The 19672-nt window shown below is 39.3% G+C and overlaps 1 protein-coding gene across 2 annotated transcripts in view; it reads left to right on the top strand.

Annotated features, from left to right (window-relative positions):
• LOC124173131 (nuclear pore complex protein Nup98-Nup96) overlaps positions 1-19672 on the top strand; it is a 121257-nt gene that overhangs the window by 92519 nt on the left and 9066 nt on the right. For both annotated transcript variants that reach the window (XM_046552650.1, XM_046552641.1), the window contains 7 exons: positions 4057-4232; positions 7399-7617; positions 8295-8532; positions 8691-9020; positions 10825-10980; positions 17581-17751; positions 18746-18843. In XM_046552650.1, the coding sequence (XP_046408606.1) occupies positions 4057-4232; positions 7399-7617; positions 8295-8532; positions 8691-9020; positions 10825-10980; positions 17581-17751; positions 18746-18843 (1388 nt within the window). The remainder of the gene's footprint in view (positions 1-4056; positions 4233-7398; positions 7618-8294; positions 8533-8690; positions 9021-10824; positions 10981-17580; positions 17752-18745; positions 18844-19672) is intronic.

Here is a 19672-nt window from a genome sequence, read left to right as displayed (position 1 = left end):
TTTGAAGATGTAGGTCCGCAACTGTATGGTTAAAAGTAGCAATCTTATAACTTTGTTATAACTTTGAATTTATTTTTTTAAATAAGTTAAAAAAATTTTTTTCCAAAGTTTCTTGTTTCTTCAATCTCCAATACTCCCATATAGTTGCACTGTGGAATACCTTCAGAGTCATGTGTATAATATGCGTATGCAATTAAATTATGCCCTAGTAAACATATACAGTCGGATCCGGATTTAACGTCTTCGCATTTAACGTTTTTCCGCATTTAGCGTTTATTTTTTTGGGTCCCGATTCATTCCCTATTAGGACAATGTAAAAATTATCCGTATTTAGTGTTTCCGCATTTTGCGTTTTTCCGCATTTATGGTCGTAAAAATTTGTGCCGCTCAAGATTTTTTTGCCCGATTTAACGTTTTTTCATGACGGTTCATCCAAATCTTCGAATTTATGCTCATCAACAAGAACAGTCTTATGAAAGTTAACCAAGAGTCGATAGAATCTACCGGGGAACGCTTCTTCAACTGCTTTCTTCCGCGAGCGCAGCGCTGCGACCTTCAACTCGCAAGTTGGGTGATTTGTCTTCTCGTAACGTTTCGTTCCCCTTCTGATCCAAACACCAGGCACTTTTTGTATCAGATCCGATCTAATGGAGCAAAGTCATTCCTTAATATCCTCGAACTACCTTATCCTTCACTTCTTGAACTTGACTTCGATGATACGTGACCACTGATGACACGAGTTATCCTCCGAGGGCCGCTACAATAATGGTTGTTATGTTTTCAATTGATGGCTTATGCCCCTTTCAACTATACTCCCTACGGGTAGTCGATTATTAGCCCAATATTTTTTCAGTCGGCTACTTTCTCTTTTCAAAAGAGGAGGCCCAATATCGATTGCGCAGTTCACTAGAAGATTCTTTCTATAATCCATTCCAACGTCAGTTTCCACGGAGGAACAGCGAAAGAACAGAGGAAGTGTTTCCCTTACCATGACCATGACTGAGAGCATTCTTTCCTTACGGAACAACATTATTTTACATCGTAATTTAGATATCCCGGAGCCAATTTAACGACATGCGGCTGGTTGATATCGCTCTCGATTCAAAAATATTTATCTGGTGCTAATTAATGTCAAAAGAGAATGACAATCGGAGTTTTGACGAACTATCACGGTCCATGACTCTAAATAAATCGCTCATACTGGAAAAAAATCACCGCATACTCACGGTAAAATAGATGGGCGCGGAAAAATACGAAAATCCGGCAGGTATCCCTTAGTGGTTGACATCGACATCATAACCGTGACGAAATTGCCAAACTCCAGAGGCACTGACAATTTTTCGGATGAAATCCAGTTTTGTTGAAGATTAAACCTTTTCACTTAAGCTTAAGAGTTTAGCTAATCGTTATTCAAGGTCCAACCAAATTTTATTAAAAGCTGCTGAGAAACAAGGCGAGTCGGAGTCAAGGTGATCAGCGCGCCGCGTAAGCAACTTCTCCCGACTCCATTCGACCTGCATAAGGCCGCGGATATATGACAACGAATCTGGTGTTATCATCGAGTTGAATCACCATCGGCTTGTACGCATACCAAAATAAGATTCTACTTTTTTGGATGACCTCGAAATCCAAAATGTGCGCATAGGAGGCTTTTTAAAGGCTCATAAATCTCTTGTTTCGCCGAGGCAACAGAAAACGTTAAGTTGGCAAAATTCCAGAAAACCTCCCTACTAGATATTCGGTAGTTGAGAATTCGGGATTAGCGATCTTCTGCTGTCCCTTTATTTCACTCATTCCTCATGATTTTTCGAGTACCTACTTACACCTTTTCTTATTATATTAGAAATGCTATAGTCACCTACATGTCACTTTTACAGAAAAAATTCTAAATTTCATCGAGACCACTGAAATATGCTTAAAAATGGAATCACTAATGTCCATAATAATAATCTGTGTGGGAATGCTTTTAAGTTGATGTTTATTAGAATTTTCTTAAAATATTTCATTAAAACAATTGTCATCCTCTCATCACTTATTTTTACTACCCATTTTTTTTAGCTGATTCCTGAAAAGTATTATCCAACCTTCATAGGGCAGAGAACATTTCATTAAAGAATTTTTTGCTGCAATCAGCACCTTTAAGTTACTTATAATAATATTTTTTATTCATAAAAAGCCATTCCAATCATTACAGACCCTAAAACCTGAAAAAAACGGCAGGTCCTCAATTAGTGTTTTTCCGCATTTAGTGTTTTAAATTTTGTCCCCCCTGAAAAACCTTAAATCAGGATTCTACTGTAATATGTAACAATCACATTCGTTTGATTGTATCAATAGAGGAATGTGGCATGATACAATCAAGGCTTGATATCTTCCTGAATATAGTAAGTGCTCAATATACGAGTAAGGTCTCGAAACACAGGAAGTTGATAAACCTATGCAAGACGTTGAAAAGTGCGTTTATCCTGTAGAAGGCCACTCTGCTTTACAATTATGGGTTAACTTGCGATTGCGATAAACTGATCTAGCTGGGCGTGTAGTGCAGCCGGAGCCGAAACAAATCGCTGTCCACAGGAAGGAAGAATGGGCGAAACGCTGAACCGTCCCTGACTTCACACCGGATTCAATGATACTTTGTTCAGATTATGCCCAAAATGTGTGTTCCTCTACGCTACACTGCATTGCACTGGCCAACTGGAACGGCGCCAAATTTGAAATTTCGGGCAATCATGAATTTTTCAAATGTTCATATTGCTGAAAGTTAATAAATCGAATGTGCGTAGGAAGAGGAGTAACTGTACGTCCAATTTACGAGTGGTAATGAGTGAGCTACCATTATTCCACAGGAGTGAAGCTTATTATATGATGTTGCGTGCATACTGAATTATCTCCTGGTGACGGAAGAAATATAATTGATGCTCTTGGGCACAGTGAACGATGAGAACTAAAACTTAGCGGAGTGAGTATAATGTAGCATAGTGTATATTCGCCTAAATGCTATTGCATATTCATAATAGAGTTCATTTTGTAACTGCCAGGACTGGAACTGATGGTCGTAATTTCGTTATAATGTTTCTTTTGCTCTAGATTATATTGGCTTTTTCACCAGGACCAACAATTTTCTTTGTAATAACGAGAACTTCGTAATAAGGTTGTTTGTATTAACAAGAGTGTACTGTAATTGGCTTCATATCGCAGATGAAATACTGCAGAATTGTGTATGGAGATTTCACCTAACAAAGCAACAGACCCCTGTAAAGTAGGCAAATGTTTTTTTTTCACCCGGAAAAAATGACAATTTTCAACATAAGAGGATGATGGGCAACTTCTAAGTGTCCAAATGATCTCTCCTTCAGATCTTTTTTGGCAAGATTCCTTTACTTTGGAATTAAAGTGTCATTTTTTGGCCATTTCTCAAAGCATTATAGATGCTGAAGCCCATCAGAAAGAGTCGTCCATCAAAACCTTGGCTGTGATGGAGAAACTGACTTGGTGAAAATTCCAAGTAACCTTTCAGTGGCAATATATTTTTCTTCCTGCACTATCTCGTTTTCTTAATTTTTAATTCTTATCAGAAAATTTTCATGAAAAGAAAAATTTAGTTTGACGAGAAGTGTGTTGAATTTTGCTCGCATATACGCAAAAAATTATTTTGGTGTACTTTGGGGACATATCGTAAATCTGTACTAAGCAATTTCTTAGTGTTTAGGGAGGTAACTGTCAGGGAAAGACAGGGAAGTGATGCTGAGAAAGTTGTGGTCACCCTGATGTAGTAAAATGGATGGTAAAGGATGTTATAAAAAAGTCTATGTTGCAAAATCAAGCCAAAATCGTGGTCCCGAAAGGATCAATATTCTTGGTTTTTATTTTGTATTTTCTACTCCAAAAAATTGTTTACTCATCTTGGTTTTTCTCTGAGGGCATTGGCTCTATTATGTCGCATTGTGTTTTGCTGGTTTAAGTTGATTTTTTGGCTGTGTAGATATTACTTAATCACTCTATATTTTCAGTTGGAAAAAGTTCCAGGGTTTTATGCAATGTTCCTGTTCTTTTTAGGTTTCTGCCGCGATCTGGTCAGGAAATCATTCATGCTCATTGTGATTTATGTCACTGTGGAGAGAGTGACAGCACCCAGGCTGAAGATGGTGATTCACAGATATCGTCCTTTTCTCGTCTTGTTTGGGATTTGTGTTGTGCCCTTTGGGGTCAGTCACCAGAGCTGGAGGGTGGTTGTAAGTACACACACAGTCAGTCCATTTTCAGCACCTCACGGTGTTTTCTTCTGATTTATAGAAATTAGAAGATAAGCTGGACTTACACGTATGGCAATATTTTTAATACAGGGATTTTGGCATGAGGCCTTTTTTTGGTAAAGAATCCCTGGAACTTCATTAAAAACAGGACAAAATAGTGGTGGGCCCCTTTGAATGTACTCAGATATTGCTATAATACAGTGGAACCTTGATCTATTGTTCCCGCATCGATCATTTACCCACATTCATCGTTCTTCATTCCTGGTACCAAATAAAGTTCCGTAAAAGCAAAGTAATTTTTTCCCTTATCTGTTGTTCCCCTAAATATCATTTTCCTATGTTAATCTTTTGAATATTGCAGTCCCGACATATTATTTTCCAGCATCCATCATTTGACAAAACTCCCATCAGCCCTCGCTTCCCCCCTCCCCCTGACGCTTTTCTTCTCTCGTAAACCAAACAAAAAGACACCCCAAATCATGGCCAGCGCAGGTTTCATGTTGCAAAGACCATTAATCATTAGCTTTGAAAGAAAATATCAAGTTAAGGGATAATGATAGAAACGAATTTCACCCCTCCCCCTTTCTCGCCCACTGACCTTTTTCATCTCACCTGCTTCGAAGTTCCCAGACTCTGGAGGTCAACTGCTGCGTTAGTCACCAATTGGCTCAAAAGGTGTCTAACAATGGCTTTTGGCAATTGGTATTATACCTTAATTGGTTTGACATATTAGTAATGTGAATTTAATTCTATAAAGAGACCAAACACGGCATATTTCTGGCATTATTTAAGCATTTTAAGCAAGGAAATAGTTGGCAAAATAGGACAGAGAATCAGCATTTTGGCAAAACCCAATATCCTTGCAGCTGAGCTCATGGGAAGTTGATGCAGTTTTTTTTCCTCAAAACTGGATATCAGGTTACAATTTACGACACATAAAATAAATGTCACTAGCCAGAGTCACTGACTAAGGGATATCTTCTCAGGATATTATGTTAATCCCTACTAGCCATTCGAATGTATCTGATTATCTGGTGCCACATTACTTAGAAATAGGTGGATACGTAACCTCCTCCTAGGTACAAAATATTTCGTGGCGCAGTCATATCGTCATATGGTCACCCTTCACTATCAGCATTTGGTTCTGCTTAAGCCATACGCGATAGCGTCATTTCCGAGCTTCGTCTTGATCAAGTGGTTCCATACTTTCCAGTATGGCCTGACTTCAAAACCAGGGAATGTTTTCTGTGAGGGTTTAAAAAAAGTGAGGTTTCATTTTTATTAGTTTTATTTTATTTGCCTCGGAAGACGCTAATGAGAACTTTAAAGTATGGCCTGAAAATAATGGAGGAAGCAGAAAAGCATCCGGGGGAGAAGCGTGACGATATTGCAGAATGCCTCTGGTTGTCTGCTAGTACATTATGGTAGGGGTAGAGTGAGCTACCTGGTGAAAACAAGAAGTCGGATGAAGCTGAGGATCGGGTGGGCGTACTGCTGCTGATTAATGCTAATTTGCTCATGGATAACACAATTGCCTCAATTATATTAAAAATATACATGACAATTCAGATAGTAGACTATTTTTGGCCCATGTGATCCATCTCACAACCAATCACTGCGCTGGCAAAAATGGTGTTTTTAGGCATAGCATGCACATACAAATCAATGGTAGCAATGTAAATGCCGAGACGGGAGTGCAAACATTTTTTTAGCGAGGGGGGTGTTCCCTTGGGATATTTGAAGGAGATTTTAGTCGACTCAACAATAAGCCCAAAATGTTTACATAAAATTCAAATATTATAGTAAACATTATGAATACTTAAAAGAATATCACAATCACTCGCTAAAATCTTGCGTTTCCTGCTACATAGGCAGCCTAGCCTAACAGTCCCGCATCGATCGTTTTCCCCCATTCATGGATTTTATTGTCCATCCACTTGAAAAGCGATAGTTCGGGTTCCACTCTGTTCATCAATTTGAAAACTATTGCAAAAAACTTTCTTTGACTTGATGTGGCCTTGCATGATTTGAACCACTCAACCGTGAATAAGCCTTGAATTTTGTCCACTGTGAATAAAACCGTGAATAAGCCGTGAATTTCGTCATAAAATCTTTAAAAAATCTCTCAAACTTGATTGTAGAACTACGATTGACAGATCAAAAGAAAATTGATTTGTCTATCATATTTCAAGGTCAGCCATGCGCAGACACTGTCCACGCATTTATCTCCACACGTACATTCGAAGCGCAATTATTGGTCCGTGTGCCGTGATGACACATTGGCCTAAAGCCGGAAGACTGTTAACCAAAGTGATCATTGACCCTGGTGAGAAATCTGGCACCTCTTCCCTTCCCTCTCACCCTCCATTTTCCCACTCACAACCTTTAGCCGGCCCTAAATTTTGCTAACGATAGGCGATGTCATGAGAGCACTTTAATTGCTGCGTTCACATTCCGGGCGTTTATAGCATTTGCTATATTTTTAGTTAACGTACGGCCGGTGATTGTCATGTGATCATTATTTCTTCCTAAAATGGCTTATCAACAGACCGTGAATTGGACGCAATTTAGACTATGAAAACCTGGAAAAAATAGTGACTTTTATAATTTAGTTGGAGTGGGAGCTCTGATGTAGCCACACTTTTTTGTGTTGCCACAGGTCAGGAAGTATCATCAGGAATTCATGTTTTGAAGAGCTTATCTTAAGTTACTGTTTTTTTGTTTTCACTGTGAAGTCCGCATAATATGACAATTTAAATGTGATACCTTATTTTTAATTTAATTTTTGTAGTTAAGTGTTTGATTTCATGTACATATGTGCATTGTTGAGATTAACATCTAAAAAAAAAGAGTTACACAAGTTTAAAAAGAATTTCCATGTATTATTATATAATATAACACACAATGGTGTTATTTAACAATTGAAAAGAGAAAATTCAGGGGAAATGAATATATTTGCCTGGGAATTTGAATTTGGAAATCTTGTATCAACCCTACTTTTAGGCTCAGCATAAATCTTGGACATTTGCTTAAATTTAGAATATGTGTGGAGTCCATGTGTAGTCACGGGCAGTATTTCTGAATGAGCTCTTTGTTGAGAGCAGCTGTGTTGTGAGACTAATTCCATATTTTGTTGTGGTCTCAGCCTCAGAAGAGGTGTATTTGAATAGTCACAGAGTGTCGATGGCGAGGAGGAAAGCATTGAGCGATTGGCTGCAGGAGGCGGCCAATGAGGGAGCCAGGGGTCGGGGGAAGAAGGGTTCGGGGAAGGCACAGGAGGGTGACGACGTGCACTCGGAAGCTGTCTTCAATCTCCTCACCAGAAGACGCTTGCTGGAGGCATGCGAGGCCTCTCAAAGGAAAGGTTCGCATTATCCTGTCTTTTATGAGTTCCTCTCTTAAACCCATGACATTAATACTGAATGTATTTTCCTTTCAGTAGTTTAGAAGATAAATTTTGTCGCTGATTTCACATAGTCTGTGTAAATGGTTTCATTCATGTCATGTCTTGAGCAGTGGGTTAGTTATGAGCATTAAATATGGGAAATTCCCACTACAAAAATTACTACCTTTTGACGACAGACTGTGTGTATTGGCACATATCCCAGGTGAACTTAGTTACCTCATATGTAAATTGTCCAGTCAGAGCAATTTAATTGACTATTTGACTGCCCCCTATAATATGAATCTGACGTATCATTAAATGTGAGAGAAAGTATGCATTCTGTGAAAAGGAATTAACATAGGCCGTTTTGTGCTAATTCATGCTCTCTGTTGAAAATAATTGATGATTAAGTACTCGTAAAAAAATTTAAATTTTTGAAAAAAAAAGTTTTTGGAATGCAAGGTAAATATGGTCAACTTTTCATACACTAGGTTTTCAATCACCTGGTAAACTATTTTTTATTGATTTCAGTTATGGTGAACTGGTTATTTTTTGTGTATCTGGATAATTTTTAATGCAAAATGTTGTGCTCCCATCCTTTTTTTCTGTTTTAAGGGATTGAAAATTTAATGATTCTAATGACTGTGTATTGTTAGGGGACCATTTTGTGGCGCTGATGCTAGCGGGTGGTGACTGGGATTGCCGAGTCCAACTGAGGAAACAGCTGAGTGCGTGGAGCCGAGTTGGGGCCGATGAGTTCATCTCCGAGGGCAGGATGAAGATAATGGCACTGAAGGCTGGAGCCCCTCTCTTGCCCACTCAGTCTCTTCGCCATCACACTGTTGACTGCTGCAGAGGTCTAGATTGGAAGAGGGCTTTTGCTATGCACTTATGGTACGCTCATCCTTGCATTCTACTCCCTGAAATCACATCTATTCCTCTTTTATCCATTTTCTGTGGGCGTGTTTCTGCACACACAGATGATCCTGCCTCCCGACAGCCAGTAGAAGTGTGGGTGGGCATTTTAATTGTTGATTTTGCTCCCCCTGCAGGTACGTTTACTCACCAGTGTGTTCCATCACTGATGCCTTGCTGGAGTATGAGTCTGCCTTTTCTGCCGATTCCAAAGGCTCAAATGAAGACAATGATGATGATAATGAAGGCGGCTCCCTCACTGGAAAGAGCTACGCCCCTCCCCCTGTGCCGCATTACATGGAAGAGGAGTACATAAAGCGCCAGTCGGAGCTGGGGCCTGTGGAGAAGCCACCGTACTACGACTTGTGCTTCCACCTGCTGAAGCTGTACAGCTGCCGATCGCACTCTCTTGAGGCTCTGCTCAACACACCCACCCACACCCCTGACCCCTTAGATGTGCGCCTCAGGTAATTTAAGCTGATTCTTAATCTTGTTTAGAGTTCTCAAAGAACAAAAACATATATATTTGAAACATTTTCATCTTGAAAATGCAGGGAAGCCTCTTATTAACAATCCTCCCAAAGCAAAACTAATTAAAGCCTCTTTATGGTGGAGTCATGGCATGTGTATGACAGTGCCATAGCCAGAAATTTAGTTTGTGGGGTCCGAAACCAGGGGAAATCTTTTTGAAAAACGGGGTACTAAGTATAGGGTTTTGAACCAAATATAGCACTTTTCGTTATCGAATAAACTTTATTTGTTGAAGAAATATTTGGTAAATACACGATTTCTCAATATTTTTTTCTTTAATGAAGGAAAATAGTAATGTTTTCACATTTTGGGGGGGTCTGGATCCCCCGGACCCCGCTGGCTACACCACTGGTGTATGTGTGTGTTACAGTTAATTTTGTTGCACGCATTCACAATCTCCATGGGGGAATTAAGTAAAATCGCAAACAATCCTGTGTGAAATAAGGATTTTTACGCATCAAAGAATTCGGGGAAAAGTCTGGGGATTTGAAATAGGACAGGGAAATCATGTGAAAGTCAGCGGAAATGGTCCATGTCATCAGGAAAAATTTATATTGTGACGGTTCCTTGGTTAATTGACTTTCACTTAAATACTAATAGTTTAGTATTTAAGTGAAAGTCATATAGTGGGGAACACACATGAAGAATATTTGCGGCATAGCCCTGAAGAAATTAGGATTCGTCAAGCGTATTGTGGGAAGATTTTCGGATGAGAAAGTAAAAGAAAGGTGCTATTTCGCTCTCGTCCGACCGCACCTTGAATATGTAGCGAGCGAATGGGATCCAGTGCAGAAAGACTTAATCCGCGAACTGAATAAAATACAAAGGAAGGCTGCGCGTTTCGTCAAAAACGGATACGGGCGTACAGACAGTGTTACCCAGATGTTAAGCGAATTAGGCTGGGAGCCATTGGAGACTCGGAGGCTGTGCGCTAGGCTTAGATTGTTTGAACAATTGAGAATGTATATCTGTAAGAGCGACACAGAGAACATAATATTAGAGCCACACTATATTTCCAGGTCCAACAGAAGCGATAAATTAAGAGAGATGTTTTGCCGAACGGATAGATATGGGAATTCGTTTTTCCCCCGAACTATAAAGGACTTTAATAAACGCTAGTCCCAACCTCGTTAGAGCACTTCATTTTTTTTAGCTGTAAACGGCTGGTGTCCTAACACCCCCTGCCACACGCCTTTTAGGCGGCTTGCGGGGTATTATGTAGATGTGGATGTATTTACTAAGTTAACTAACCAAGAAACCTTTTAACGTAATACCACACATTTTAGAATGAGTTAGTGAATTTTATGTCGTGATGTCAAATCAGGAGCCTTTGTGTTGCTGAGGTTTTTCTTCTTTGACACCGAAGGATGAATGGTCAATTTGCTTTTAGAGTTAGATTAATTCCATTTAAAACCGTTTGAATAGTTGTTTTAGGAAAAATAAAGCTCGGACCACAGCACTTTGCGTAGCATTGTTTATACTGTGTGTTGCTTCTAAAGTTCTACCCTCATTTTTATCTTGAGATACATATACATAATTAGAGCCAATGTTTATCACTGCATGGGATAAGCAGCCCAGCTTTCCCCCCCACCTCCAGTTGTCTTGCAGAGAGGTTGTGTGGTCCAGCGGTGGATTAAGAGGGGGCCATGGAGGGACTGGAAATCGGGGAAAATTTAAATTTGAAATTGGCATGAACAACTCTTGTGCTAATGTGGCCCTTGTGTGTTTGTTTTGCCGCAGTTGGCTGCTGAGTGGTGCTCTTAGTGCCCTGGGCTACTCTCACTTGGCAGATGAGTCGGAGGCGTCGCTGCACCAGAGCATGGCGGCGCTGCTGGAGTCTCATGGCATGTGGCACTGGGCCCTCTTCCCTCTGCTTCACCTCAAGAACAATAAGAGGTGAGCTGTCCTCTTCCATTTGGCCCATTCATTTGTTCATCAAATGGAATGTGAAATGCAGGGTACTCTGCTAGCAGCCTGCATCATAGTGGCGCTCATAGCCTCGCACCAAGGTGGCTTCATGCAGCATCAGCCGGAACCAGAATGACATCACACAGGCTTTTCCCAGCATTCATACTTAGCCGTCGCGTTTTGTATTGAAAATTTTCACTTGTAATTTAATCAGAAAAAATAGATGTTGTCATTATAAATCTGAATGTGTGAAATACGTACTCCAGGAGTAATAATCTTTCGATTAAGGCAATAAAAAAAAATAGGAAACCACCCTATTGCACAAAGTCACAACAATGTTCCTCCACCTTTCGTCCGAGTCATCCACATTTGTTCTCACTCTTGGACCGATTGGCTGCATCCCCCCCTTTTTCAATGTCTTAATTCCAAGCCTTGAGTTGAGATTTTCTCTTCAGTAAATGTGATCCTCAATTTTGTAAGGTAGCTAGCGACCAATTCGGGTGTTCTTTAGTGAGATTAACACCTCAAGATTTGAGACGTCCTGAATAACATTCATTTCCCTCAAAGTATCTGTGAAATATCAATTCAATTATTAATTAATTCAAATTTTATGCAATTGCGTGATAAAAAAGTATTCAACGAGTATGCAAATTTTTAATCGAAGACATCCCTACATTAAATTAACGAACTTGGAACAAAATGTTATCTCTTCACAAGCATGCGCTCGAGACAAATAATTTATTCAACAATAAATTGTATAGTATTTGATGAAAGAAATTTAATTGTGAATCGTTAAATAAATTTGGCTAACCTTGGAAGTATATTGCCGCACTGGTAGTGTTTTCTTTGGTATAATCAAGATGGTATTCTATACAACCTTCTCTCTCCGATGGAACATGTACCTCCTATATCCGTTGCCCACAAAACAACTAACACTTGTTTCTAACTGTTGATTTCCTGGCTTGCAGGGTATCAAAAATAAGTTGAACCTGGTGTAATGTACTCAAACACCTTATTACTTCTATAGAACACCACTGCTCACCAGAAAGAGAGAATCACTCGTGAAAGACGTTGTAACCACATTAGAACTTAACAGGTGCGCATGCAAAACCAAAGTGAGTTTGCTCAATGTCAAGTCCTGAAACACGGGCATATTTTTACTGCCCCCTTAAAAATGCATGCTAAGCTACCCTTGTTGGTCTGCAACATAGGTACCCCATGGGTACTTATGTTGCCGACTGCTCTTTTCCACCTGAGGAACGAAAGAGGATCGAGCATTTGCATATGTTTATGCCGCAATATTTTCACCAAAATGAACTACTTACTTATTGCACGGCAGTTTACTACGTGAATTGTAGACTAAGAACTCCATGTGAATTTCATTTCTAACATTGCCAGCAATTGCAGAGGTTAGGGTCTCTTAAGTGAAGGTTTTTCGGCAATGGAAACTATGGCAATGGCAAGTGTCGACACCAAGAGGGCCTCCTTAAAACGAATTTTTTTTTTACATGCTAATCATATTGGTGGTACTTCGGCTATCTCTCATAATGGCGGGGGTCTCGCAATAGCCCGTACTCGCGTTAATGCGGCTCCATTGTACTACTATGGGAATCACAGCTCAAATAGACCCATGAATTTGCTTTTAAAACTTCCCAATCATTAATTCTTTTGTGCAATGTGTAGGTTTAGAGTGGTGGACATATTTTTTATTGTCAAATCAAATCCAAAATATATGGGCAGTAAAAACTCTCTCTTCTCTGCCGCCGTGTGAGGCCACCTTAGTGCGAGGATATGAGCACCGCTACGATGCAGGCTGCTAGCAGGTAGCACTTGGCTTAAATAAGGATTATTAATACCCTATCAAACAAAGGAATCTCTTAGCACAAAGTATATTTTGTTGAAAAGCTATCGTAAATATATATTATATCTGAATTTCATTTGAAAATAATGTAAACTTAGGCCTGAGATAGTGTACCTTGGCCCTGCACATAGTTTACTTTGTACCTGAAATCTTGAGATGAAAATATTAACTGTAAAGCAAAAATAAATAGTAAAATTGAAATGTATTATGTTTACACTGTTTATATTGTAAGATCTCTGCTGTTAACATTTAGTTTCTTTTAGCTTTAGATTTTTTCTTCCCTCTCTTGATGTTTTTCTTCGTCAGTTTTCATTTCTCTTGTGACTTTTTCTAGCACAATGCGGTTTTTTTTCTGTTGTATCACTAAAAACACACGATTTAACTTTTGGCCTTCCTTTTCTGGTATCCTTTTGGGGGCATCGCCTTCAGATAAGGCCTGATTTCCTAAGGGGAAACAATCGATGGGCCAGTAGCTTGTGCTTTAAATGAACATGGTGTGTTAAAAGGTGCATATGATGTGGATGGAGCACTGGATGGTAGTAGTAAAATTAGACATTAACATTTAATTAGACATTAAATAAAACTCAGTGGAAATATTGCAATTTCTAACTTTTATTCTAAATTTTAAAAATCTATTCTAACTATTCTAAATTTCTAACTAATATTAATAACTTCCACCATATCGTGCCCAACATTATACACCCATGTCTCGTATAGCGCAAGGGATGCGTTCCTTGGGGTCTTTGTGCTATACGAATTTGCGTTATACAAGAGCATTTTATCATTGGGAAGATAGGGATGCGTTCCTGGTAGGTGAATTTCGTCTAACACATCTATATTCCCATAAAAAGCCTTAGAAAACATTACTTATATAAATTTTTATAGTTTAAAACGTCTTTAAAGATAGTATGCACGCATTCAAAGACTTTTATTCACATTTAAAAAAATCTTACGTGTTTTTGAAATTCCCTCCTGTCGTGCGGGTGGGCTAACATCTGCTATCTCAGGGGATCGTAATGCGTTGCCGGCAGTTGACGATTTTTCAAACCAGTCTAAAAACAACTATTGTGTCACTCAGGCCCTTTTGTCGCTCATCGGAATGACAGGAAAATGCTACTTTGAATGCTTCATAGCTAGCGGAGTTTATGAGTGATAAATCATTTTAATTTGAAGTCCTCCGAGTCATTAGCAGCTACGTGAAACAGCCTTTAAATGCCTTAAAACCTGACCCAGGTTTTCCTTCCCTGAAAATGAATGAACGAGATTGCATTCTTTTCCAAAACAATATCGTCTCGTCAACACTAAAAACTGGTTGAGGGGGAAAGGAGCCACTTTCAATCACAGCTTGGAGTTCATCAGAAAATGTTGCGGTGACTGCTCTATCAACACTTGCAGATTCACCTGATATCGCCGCACTGAAAATACCTGCTTACCGTGTAAATTCTGGAACCAACCGGAGCTTTCACTAAATGTCTCGGAGCGATTACCACTCTCGTCTTTTTGTACTGATTCACTATGAACTTTCCGTATGTGTAGACCGCTTGGTTGAAGTTGGTGTGGCTGAGGTCACTGATGTTTTAACTTCGTCTTAAGTCAGAATAAGGCATCGTGCGTTTAAACTTCCGCCCAATATCGCTTTGACGTTCTCCATTTTCAAAGCAATTGACCTATATCAATTTCTCTTCTAGGTTTATGGTTTTTCTTGATAAATTCTTGATTTTTCTACCCGCATTCCTATTTTTTGCCATTTTCTCTTGGTTTTTACCCTGCATGACTCTATCGAAATCACCTTCTATTGCTGAACTGTGTTCTTGAGACGCAGAGGGCCTACGACTGTGGGGAGGGAACGAAGCTATTGTGTTTGAGACTACAGTGGAACTTGGTTAGTACGTTCCTCCTTAGTACGTTTTCCTCCTTAGTACGGCGATTTCCCTCGGTCCCGGTACCATCCGAACAAAATACAGGTAAAAGAATTTGGTTAGTACGTTTGAAAAAATTGCGCTTTCCTGGTTAGTACGCTCAATTGCTTGCCGTGACGCAACCCGCAATTCATTCTCTAGTGTCTTCTTAAGGGTCGCAAACGTCTGAATTCATGATTTAATTTAATATTATTAGCCATTAACATTCTTCCATTCATTCCACATCTCTTTCTTTTACCGTAATTTATCCAAATGCATTTCTGAATTCTTGTGACGTGCTGAATAATAAAATGCGGCCATTTTTCGGGAATGTCTGACTATGAAAAACTACAGCCAATAAGAAGCCCCAATTTTCCCCACCCCGAGCTCCTCACCTTTTGTTGCCTTTGGAGCGCTTGGGAGTGCCCACTGCTGCGCACGAAGTTCGAGTGGGAAATTGTTGCTATTGCACGAGTTATCATGATGAAGAAATGAGTCTTAACGGTATTAGACAATTCCCACATTATCTAAAGCAGTACTGCTCCATAAACTCGACGTCGTGCGTATTTACTTGACTACTGTTGCAGGAGCAGACGATCCTCTGGATCTCCAAGCGAAGCTTAGCTTAAAAATACTTGATCTCGGAACGAAAGCAGACGACATTAGACAAATTTTGAATGTAAATTTCAACTGTTTAATATAAAATTTTCTTGTAATTACGTCGTAATCTAATAATCTTGCGTGTCATCAGTCGATATATCGATCGATTTTACAATCGAAATGGTATCATTCCAGAAGCGAATGTCTACGGCTGTTGCCGTAATTTGAAAGTCAATATAATTTTGCCCAATTTTTATGATGTTTAAAAAACCAGTTGACTTACTCCGGGTTGTTGTTATATTCTCCGAGTACGCTGTGAGAAAGAAAAATGACTTGCCTTCGCTTCACTCGTCCTCGTTCTGTAAATATATATAAATCACGGGAGATAGACGCCGTAATCATGAAATCGTCTCCGGGATGTCCATGAAAAATTGCGATTTTTATTCAGAAAAGGGTTTGTTTTTCATGGTAGCGCTCATTTTCTTGATTTTAAATGTGAAAAGAGTTCAGGTAGGCGATCCTATGAGAACTACCGATAGTAATTGTAATTATGACGACTTTTCCACAGATTGCAATAACCCGGACTGCTATTATTTACTTTCCTCGTTAGTACGTTTTCCTGGTTAGTACGTTCATTTTTCGTGGTCCCTTCAGAAACGTACTAACCAAGTTCCACTGTATAGGGGACCCTCTTATATGTTGGTGCTCTTCATGCGCAACTCGGCCCCCGCTCCCATTTCTCCCCCGTGAATACCGATGACCTTGAAGGCTCTAGCGTAGACCCTCTACCTGGAAGTAAATCGCCCGATAACCTATGATGGCAAAAATACGTCTCAAACCGTATTGCTGAAAAAAAAATCATTTCCACCAGCCCTACGCTTAATTAACGATCTAAATTATTTATTATCATTCTGTTAAGGAGACGAGATAAATTACTTCGGTAGACCGGCTATCTGGACCCAATGACGAGTAATACTTTTGGCCATTGCACAGCAATGGATTTCGATTAATATATAAACAAAAAAGAAGATTTGAGGCAAACAATAATATTAATATGCGTAAAATGATAGAAATTTCGTGTGTACTTAGCGCAAGTTCACGTTTTATCACGAGAGCGTTTAAGATTTTTGATTAGGCTACACTGCATTGCAATGTTTCCCCGAGGAACGAATTTGCGCTATATCGAAATTGCGCTAATCGAAATTGCGCTAATCGAAATTGCGCTATACGAGACATGGGTGTACAAGATACTTGATGGTGGGTTAACAGGAGCACCTGAGATTGAAGAACGTCTAACAATGTAGCGCTTGTGTTAGGGTTTGACTCATATTCTTCCCTAATATTTCATAAAATATTGTGTAAAAAACTAGTCAGTATGGTGATGTTTTATTTAAGTATTATAGGGCAACTTCAGTTAATTTATTTATTTTTACAATACCAATGGCTTCCTATTTTTAGAAACTTACCTCTTTTAATAAGTCAATTTAGTTATGTACTATTCCTTTGATCCAAGTCCAATGTACACTTAATATCCTAGGACCAAGGTACACTGCTGCACCTTTCTGCAACAAATGTTTGGCAACAATTTATAGCTTAACACATTCAGCGGGGAGCAGGTCAATTGACATGATCTGCCTTTGGTTTGATGGGGGGCCTTTCTCCGCCTCCATACGTACATGACTAACATCCCCTTCCGAGTCTTCCGATGATCGTGTGCATGGCCTTCAACAAGCTTTCCTCTTTTGACCCATGTGCGCCCCTTGTAAAAAGCAGTATTTGAACGGAAGTTATGGCACGGAAACCTCTCTCTACTTTTCTTTCTTATTTTATCAGCCAGTTCTGACATCTTTCATGAAAACCAGGCCCGCATTGAAAGTGTTAACTGACGGTTCAATTTAAACAAGATCTTATAACCAAAATGAGTGTTATGTATTAAGACAATTTAAGTTTCAGTGTTTACTAAGCAAAAATACTGTTAGAGGATGAAATTCTTCTTTTAATTAAAAAAAATTAAGATGTGTAGCTTGCCAGAGGAACACCAGCTCACAGACGCCTCTAGTTGTAAGGCTGTGTACTAATGCTCTGATGATTTCTTTGGCCTACATTACATTGCTGAAAGCAGCATAGGCCCAAGCTACGCACAGGTTCAAGGTACTCTCCCGTGCATGATATATGAGAGGAGTGGCAGAGTGTAATGAGCTGAATGTGCTTATTTTTTATTTTCCTCAGGAGGAAGACGAGTGTGATGGATATGCTTGGGCGACACGTGAGGATAAGTGGAGTGGAGAGTGAGTCAGATCGGGAGTATGAGCGGAGGGAGCAGTTTGTGATCTCTTGCCTTCACGTGCCAAGCGCTTGGGTGTACAGTGCCAAGGCTAAGCTGGCCGCTTCCCTCCACAGGCGAGTCACTCATCCTTGAAATGAGCACACTGGCTCTTGCTCTATTGTTGTTATTTTGATCATTGTGATCTTGCTTTATCAGATTTATTTCACTTGTTAAACGTACGCCATTTGGCGGTACATAGACTATCACTAGCTATAACGTGATCCTTGCAATATGACATACTCGCCATGCAGAGTTTCCACTGAATACACATTGAATATGACTGTTTGTGAATTAGAAACTATTTATTTCTCATTAATCATGAATTATTTTTAAAATATACATTTTAAATTTAATCTCCTTTTGGTATAACTTAACGAATTCCCGAGAGACATTGCTTGCCCTCTAATTATACAAATTACTACAGCTGCACCCAAAATCCAGTAAAATAATCCCAAATGTGGTATCATCCAAATCCCTGGTGCCAGATTCAGCGTATTCTATTCCCTACTGCATTTAATTCCAAGCCGTGGTGCTCCCTTAATCATCTCATCTCTTGGGAATTAATTTAGTTTTCCTCTTTCTATTTCTTGAAGGGGAGTTCCTGATATTTAATCGCTAATTCATGATGTAAAAACCATGGTGTTACTAGATACAGTCCCAGGTCCGTGGTAACCTAGTGTGAGCCACACCCAGCCATACATGCTTGGTTTTTGGAAACAAGGGTTGATACATAATTGCTTTGCGATATTTTGTTTGAAAAGTACTTTAAAAAAATGAAAGTTTACGCAAATGCAGTCTGTGAAATAGTACCAATACAAATGAAGCAGTCAGGTAAAATAAGAAAGGGAATCAGGGGCCAATTTATCCTTCACCTTCTGGTGTAACAAACGCTTGATATGTTGAGCAAATTTTCTGGGTATTTTATTGAGTACTTTTTCTGAGGACTTTATAAACTACACTTGCACTGTACTTCTAAAATCCAATCCTTTCTTGTTTTTCCTCTGATGATGGAGTTATTCTTTATTTGTTTTACAAGTTTAAGTTTTTGCCTGACTTAATACATTCCAGGTATGGTGATGCCGCTTGGTGCTTGGCCAAGGCTGGGTTGTGGAATGAGTGCCACGAAATCATCTTGAAGCACATTGCAGCGGATGCAATCATTAATGGTGCGTATGACACGTGAGAATAATCAATATTCTTTGTAAGTTCAGAGCGGGTTAGAGTTGAGTTGGAGCATTTTCTAGGGAGCGGATGCTCGAATAGTCAAATCACCGAATATCTTGAATAATGACCTATTTACATTATTCAATATGTACGACGCAAAGTAATCAATTAATCGAAATTTTAATACACAGCTCAAATCTACCGCGATTCTCTTTAAATCCGTTGACAATGGTTGGGTCTTACATGAAGGTTTGCACATTTGGTTGGTTCAATTCTTTAATAACATTTTTACGAAAAATTTTCATCGGAAGTAAGCATTAAAATATGCATGATGCTGATGAGTCCACGTGGACAACACTAAGATGAATGTCAGTATACTTTTAAATGCATGCAAGATTATCTTGTACAGTAAAACCTCTATGTAGTGAACCTCTTTACATAGTAAACCTCCATACTTCGTACCAGCCCTCTGGTTCCGTCAGATTTACATGTAAATTTATAGGAAAACCTCTATATAGTGAACCCTTTTATCTCGTAAAACCTCCATATATCGTACCAACAAGACAGCCGCGAGACGGCCTAACTACCTCCGCAAATCGTACCGAGACAACTAGAGACCATTAATGCAGGCGCATTTACCTACATGGAATGACATTTTCAGCGATAAATGTTTCATGCTTATTTTTATCTTATACACCTTTAATAATTTTTACGTTAACCATTAGTTAGGGCATCTATTTATCCTAATCATATTAAGTGACGGTAAATGAAGACAGAACACATCATTCTCTCTCGAATCATGGTCAAAATTGCGTGATAGCACTCGCTTTC

This window comes from Ischnura elegans, chromosome 1 (genome assembly GCF_921293095.1).
Source record: "Ischnura elegans chromosome 1, ioIscEleg1.1, whole genome shotgun sequence".
In the NCBI taxonomy this organism is placed as follows: Eukaryota; Metazoa; Arthropoda; class Insecta; order Odonata; family Coenagrionidae; genus Ischnura; species Ischnura elegans.
The sequence above is the reverse complement of the archived record's forward strand: the minus strand, read 5'-3'. Positions and strand labels throughout refer to the sequence as shown.